The sequence below is a fragment of the Galeopterus variegatus genome, unplaced genomic scaffold (assembly GCF_000696425.1).
Source record: "Galeopterus variegatus unplaced genomic scaffold, G_variegatus-3.0.2 Scaffold8088, whole genome shotgun sequence".
Lineage (NCBI taxonomy): Eukaryota > Metazoa > Chordata > Mammalia > Dermoptera > Cynocephalidae > Galeopterus > Galeopterus variegatus.
In genome coordinates this window covers 1-6,878 of record NW_007734199.1, presented here as the reverse complement: position 1 = coordinate 6,878, position 6,878 = coordinate 1, and the positions used below count along the sequence as shown (strand labels likewise).

The following is a 6,878-nucleotide window of genomic DNA, read 5'->3' as shown; positions in this document are numbered from 1 at the left end:
CAAAATTCTTACACGGAGGCTGGCTTTTTCTAGAATGAGCATTCCAAAAGACGAAGTTGGAAGTTGCAAAACTTCTAATGTAGGCTGGGAAGTCACACAGCATCACTTCAGTAACATTCCATTGGTTCTAAGAGGTTCTGGCCTTAATCAGGGCCAGACTGATTAGAGGGGAGGAAACTACATATTCATGCTTCATTGGGGACTATCTTTGAAGACTAGCTACCACAGGAGTGCACTTATGTTTTAGTCCACTTGACATAAAATTTTAATGTCAAGTAAGAGCATATAAATTTGGAATTTAGAACTTTCTGAGTTGACTCTATCATTTCCTGCTAAGCAAACAGCAGCTTCCTTTTCCCAACAGAAAGTAGAATACTCTGTTAATGCCTACATTTAATTACCTCTGTTTTCTTCCTCTCTCTTCAAAGATTACATTAAATGCATTCACATCATTGTACAGCCATCGCCGTTATCCTCTCCAGAACTTTCTCTTTTTCCTCAGCTGAAATTCTGTACCCATTAAACACTAACTCCCCATAGCCTCCCCCAGCCCCTGGTAGACACCATTCTACTTTCTGTCTCTGTGAATTTGACTACTGTAGATACCTCATATAAGTGGAATCATACAACATTTGTCCTTTTGTGACTGGTCTATTTCACATAGAAGAATGTCTTCAAGGTTTATTCGGAATCATACAACATTTGTCCTTTTGTGACTGGTCTATTTCACATAGAAGAATGTCTTCAAGAATGTCTTGAAGAATGTCTTCAAGAATGTGTAGCATGTATCAAAATTTCCTTTCTTTTTAAGGCTGAATAATAGTCCATTGTATATAGCCACATTTTGTTCATCCATTTGTCCATCCATGGACACGGGTTGCTTCCACCTTTTGGCTATTATGAATAATGCCTCTGTAAAAATGGGCATACAAATATCTGTTTGAACCCCTGCTTTCACTTCTTTTGGTTATATTCTTAGAAGCGGAATTGTTTGATCATATGGTAATTCTGTTTAATTTTTTGAGGTGTCATCTTACCATTTTCCATAGCAACTGCACCATTTTACATTCCCACCAGCAATGCATAAGGGTTTCAGTTTCTCCACATCTTTGCCAATGGTTATTTTCTGTTTATTTGATTTTTTTGTTTGTTTTTATAATAGCCATCCCAATGGGTGTGAAGTGGTATTTCATTGTGGTTTTAATTTGCATTTTCCTAATGATTAGTGATGTTGAGCAGCTTTTCTTAAGCTCATTGGCATTTGTGTATCTTCTTTGGAGAAATGTCTATGTAAGTCCTTTGCCATTTTGTAATTAGGTTGTTTTGTTGTTGTTGAGTTGTAGGAGTTTTTACATATTCTAGATATCAACGCTTATCAGATATACAATTTTCAAATATTTTCTCCCATTCCTTGGGTTGCCTTTTCACTCTGGTGATAGTGTCCTTTGATGCACAGAAGTTTTTAATTTTGATGAAGTCCAATTTATTTTTCTTTTGTTGTCTGTGCTGCTGGTGTCATATCCAAGAAGTTATTGTCATATGCAATGCCATGAAGCTTTTCCCCAATGTTTTCTTCTAAGAGTTTTATAGTTTTAGCTATTATGTTTATATCTTTGATCTATTTTGATTTAATTTTTGTATATGCTGTAAGGTAAGGGTCCAACTTTATTCTTTTGCATGTGGATATTGAGTTTTACCAGCACCTGTTCCTGAAAGAATTGTCCTTTCCTCATTAAATGGTTTTCTCACCCTTGTGGAAAATCATTTGATCATGTATATGGGGGGGTTATTTCTGGGTTTTCTAATCTATTCCATTACTCTATATGTCTGTCTTTATGCCAGTACCACACTGCTTTGATTACCATAGATTTGTAGTAAGTTTTGAAATCAGGAAGAATGAAACCTCCAACTTTGTGTTTTTCTTTGAAGATTATTTTTGGCTATTCAGGGTCCTCTGAGATTCCATATGAGTTTTAGGATAGATTTTTCTATTTCCGAAAAAAAAAAAAGTGATTGTTATTTTGATAGGACTTGGATAGAATCTGCAGATACTTTGGGTAGTATTGACATCTTAACAATATTAGGTTTGCCAATCCATGTACATGGGATGTCTTACCATTTATTTGTGTCTTTTTAAAATTCCTTCAGCAACTTTTTGGAGTTTTTGGTGTAAAGTATTTTGCCTTCGTGGTTAAGTTTATTCCTAAGTTTTGTTGTTGTTGTTGTTGTTGTTTTGTTTTGTTTTGCTGCTATTGTAAATGGAATTGTTTTCTTTTTTTCTGGATTGTTCATTGTTAATGTACAGAAACACAATGATTTTTGTGTGTTGATTTTGTATCTTGCAATTTTGCTTAATTCATTTATTTGTACTGGTTTTGTATGGAATCTTTAGGGTTTTCTACATATAATAAGATCATTTTATCTATGAATACAGATCATTTTACTTTTACTTTTCCAATTTGGATGCCTTTTATCTCTTTTTCTTGCCTAATTGCTCTGGCAAGACTGCTTCTTTCACCAATGAATTAGTTCTTCATATTACAGAAAATAGCATAGCTTCTTAGAAAAGGATTTTTCCATAGCAGGGCTTGAGAGGTAGGAATGGAGGTGAAGGCCTGCCAGAAATTAGAAAGGGCCTCATCATAGAGCCATCTCTTAGTTGGAAAAGACCTGGATATGGTTCTGAAATTACCATTTACAATGATATTTAAATTCATGGCCAAGGACCTGTTTTTAAAAATCTAAAATTTGTTGTTTCTAAGTAAAATCTTGAAATACAAAAACACTATTATACAATAAATACATTCTTTTGAAACTATGTCCTGTGTTGAGATTTGTAAAACTTATTGCCTATTTCTGTTATCTACTTTATGTTTTAAATATAGAGCCTTTGAAGAGAAACGAAAAGAACAAGAAGAAAGAGAACACCAAATCAGAGAAAAAATACTTCAACAAAGAAAACAGAAGTTTGAAGAAGTTACTGAAAAATTCCAACGTGCCCATATTCCTCTTTCACAGCGGAGGAGAGCAGGTGCCTTAATTTCTAGAACAACATGAAAATAAAAATTAAAGTTATAATCACATTTGATATGAGTAGACAATAAAATGATAAATTAAGAAACAAAGAGGAAATTCAGCCTGAAATGACCCAGTATGCCTTTTGAGTAACAGGACTTTAACCAAATGAAAAATAGTAATTTGATTTAGGTTTAATTTGGAGAGAATATTTTGTTGGTTCTACTAGAAAATTTGGAAATCTCATAAGTTTGATTCCACTTCAAATTGGTTTACAATGTTTTATCTTTTTTAGATTGATTTAGTAAGTAGTTTAATAAAAATAAAAATTAACATTTAGGTTCAAGAAATTAGTGTCACGTTTCTTTTGGCATTTTATTCTCAGTTTGGTTCAAATTCATATTTGAGAGATTGGCAGAACAAAAAAGAGAGTCTACAAAGTAATATAATCCAACAATTTAAGATCTGGAGTCAGTTAAGAATTTAAATATGATTATGGTTGGTTCTTTGGTATCACATCTATATTTTTTTATACCTTAAATAGTAAGACAGAATTAACAACAACATATCAAAGCTTCATAAAGAAAAAGGATAGGCAACACCTTTATGTATTCAGCAAACAGAAGCTGTACTCTGTTGTACTTAGCCCTAAGCTAAGTTGAGATACAGAGAAATCTGATTTTATTCTACCGTTAAAGACCTCACAACCTATTTTGAGGATGAGAGTAATATACACAATTAATGTTGATAATATAATGATAATTGCTATGGTAGGAGAATAATGTGCAAAGTACTATAAGAGCACAGAGGAAAGAACACTAAACCTATGTAGGGACATCTTTCCTGGACAAATGACTTAAGTTTAATCTTGAAGAATGAGCATTTTGCCAAGCAAAGAGAAAGTAAAAGGACATCCCAGACAGAAGGAACAGCTTGTGCAAATAAATTATATATTTCAGTGTATCTGATACATAAGATAGGAAAAAAGAGAAGAAAAGTGGATATGAGGCTAGAAAAAACAAGTTGGAGCCAGTTCTCAAAGAGCTTAAAATACCATGCTAGGAATTTCATTTTTATGCAAAATACAGTTCACTTTCAGTTTTTTTTAACTGGGAAGCAAGCCATTACTGTGTCAATAAGGGATCTTACTGTAAATAAGGGCAGTAATGTAGTAATGTAAGTACTGCCCAGACATGATAGGGGTTTGTTTTTCTCTATGAAGTCCTGAGGTAGGCAGTTAAGAGCTGGTATGCATGGTTATGCAATGTCAGTGGGGAATAACACTCCTTCTGTCTCTCAGCACAACCATCTTCAGTATATGGTTTATATCTTCACTTTCATGGTCACATGGTACCTATTAGAACTCTAGCCATCATGTCAGTGTTCTAGGCAAGAAGAAGGAAGAGTAAAAGATAAAAGGGTATACCTCTGAGCTCCCTTTAAATTGTTTTCCTAGAAGCCCCCATCTATGTGTTTTTATCTATTGGCAACTCCATTTGCAAGGGAAGAGTAAAAGATAAAAGGGTATACCTCTGAGCTCCCTTTAAATTGTTTTCCTAGAAGCCTATGTGTTTTTATCTATTGGCAACTCCATTTGCAAGGGAAGCTGAAAAATACAGTTTTTTAAAATGTGGTTATATTGCCATCTCTAACTTTATAGGGTCTGTTACCAAAGAAGAAAGGGAAAATGGATATTAGGTGGGAATCTAGGGGTCTCTGCTATAATTAGGTTTGTTTTTTAGGAAGATAATTACAGTTACAACATGGAATATGGATTGAAGTAGAGACTAAAGTAGATAGACTAGCAGGGGACTATTTAAATAATAAGTAAGAGGTGTTAAGTTCCTAAATTAAAGCACTGCACTGGATATAGAGAAAAGAGGTAATATATTCAGGAGATATAATCAATAGGATTCAGGTACTAATTGATTGAGAGTAGTAGAAGAAAGGCTAAAGGAAGAACAGTACTTCTGGAACTTAGTAGAGAGCCTCACATGTTTGAAGCACTCAATAAATACTTTTTTAATGAATTAATTGTTTTGGTAGGTGATGGTAATATCAATCAAGTTTACAAATAAAGGAGGAGAATCAGGTTAGAAGTATGAAAAATCATTAATTAAGATTTAAATGCATTGATTTTGAGCTACCCATGGCTCATCTTTTTTGTTTGTTTCTTTTTTTGATGGCTGGCCGGTATAGGGATCTGAACCCTTGACCTTGGTGTTACAAGGCTGAACTCTAACCAGCTGAACCAAGTGGCTAGTCCTTCATGGCTCATCTTAATGAGGAAATCAAATCAGCAACTAAAAATATAGGTCTGAAAGTCAAGAGAAAGATACAAAATAGAAATGCATATTTGAGTCACTAATGAATATAGTTGATAAATGAAACCATGATAAACTAAATAAACAACAGGATATAGACCACAGATTGAGGATAGGATCTAAGATAGAATATTAAGGCACTTACTATACCTTTAAGCATTTACTGTAGGTAGAGCAAGGACTAAAAATGAATTTTGAGAGGTAGTTATTAAGAAGACAGGAGGGAAAACAAAAGCAAACAAAGAAAATAATATATAAGAAGGCAAAACAGAAAGTAGTTTTAAGACAAAGAATATGATTGGTTGTGCTAAATGCCTTCAGAGAAGTAGTCACCACTCCTGGGCATTGTTTGTCCCAGAAGAGAGTGCTGACTAACCAAGGGTCTAGACGCAAAAAAGTCAGGCATTATAGCAAAAGCAGATGACATACACATCCACACAATGGAATAGTAGGCAACCATTATGAAAAGTAATGGGAGGGCTGGCCAGTTAGCTCAATTGGTTAGAGCATGGTACTGATAACACCAACATCCACGGTTTGATCCCTGTACCAGCCAACCACCAAAAAAAAAAAAAAGACAGAAAGAAAAGAAAAAATACTGGGGAAATTCTCTATGGACTGTATGGGAAGAGCTCCAGCAGAGGTAGATTTACCATGAAGCTAATGAGGTTGAAGTTGCAAGACCCCTCACCGTCATGGCCCCTACATCTAATTTTATATTGAGATGTGTGTGTGTGTGCGTGTGTGTGTCTATTTGGCCACAAAAGAAATCTTAATACATTTTAAAAGACTAAGATCATAGAAAAATTGTTCTCTGACCACAATTACACAAGGAATTTTAGAAAATTCACAAACATGTAGAAATAAAACAACAGTCTCCTAAGTAAACAATGGGAAAAAAGAAATATCAGGGAAATTAGAGAGTACTTTGAGATAAAAATCAAAGTGCAACATATCAAAATTTATAGGATGCAGGGCTCATGCAGTGCTCAGAGGAAAATTTATACTTGTAAACTTCTATATTAAAAATAAGAAAAATCTCAAATCGTTAATGTTAACTTCTACCTTAAGAAAATAGAAAAAGGAGGGCAAACTAAACCAAGAGCAAATATAAGTATAAGATAACAAAGATTACAACAGAAATATATGAAATAAGGAATTAAAAACAATAAAACTAAAAGTTGATTCTTTAAAAAGATCAACAAAATTTGCAAACCTTTATCCAGACCAAGAAAAGAAAGGAGAAGACCAAAATTACTAAAATCAGAAATAAGGCAGGGGCATTCTTACATTGTCATTATGGTTTTTTGTAGTGGCAAGACTTAGTTTCTTTCTATTTCTTATTTGGATTTTTGTTCTACAAGAGGATTTTGTTCTTTCTTGTGTATTCATGGTAGTGATTATTGTTTTTCAGACTCCAGATACAGTACTTTCATGAGGATTTCTTGTAGGGATGGTCATGTGGTGAACTCCCGCAGTTTTTGTTTGTCTGGAAAAAACACTATTTTTCCCTCATTTCTGAAGGACAGCCTCGCTGGA

The 6,878-nt window shown here is 33.9% G+C and overlaps 1 protein-coding gene across 1 annotated transcript in view; it reads left to right on the top strand.

Moving 5' to 3' along the window:
* KIAA1377 (KIAA1377 ortholog) overlaps positions 1 to 3,031 on the top strand; it is a gene marked incomplete at its 3' end in the record, with an annotated part of 6,741 nt that extends 3,710 nt beyond the window's left edge. Inside the window, exon 2 of the mRNA XM_008592602.1 lies at positions 2,886 to 3,031. Coding sequence (XP_008590824.1) covers positions 2,886 to 3,031 — 146 coding nt within the window. The remainder of the gene's footprint in view (positions 1 to 2,885) is intronic.
* Positions 3,032 to 6,878: the final 3,847 nt, after the last annotated feature.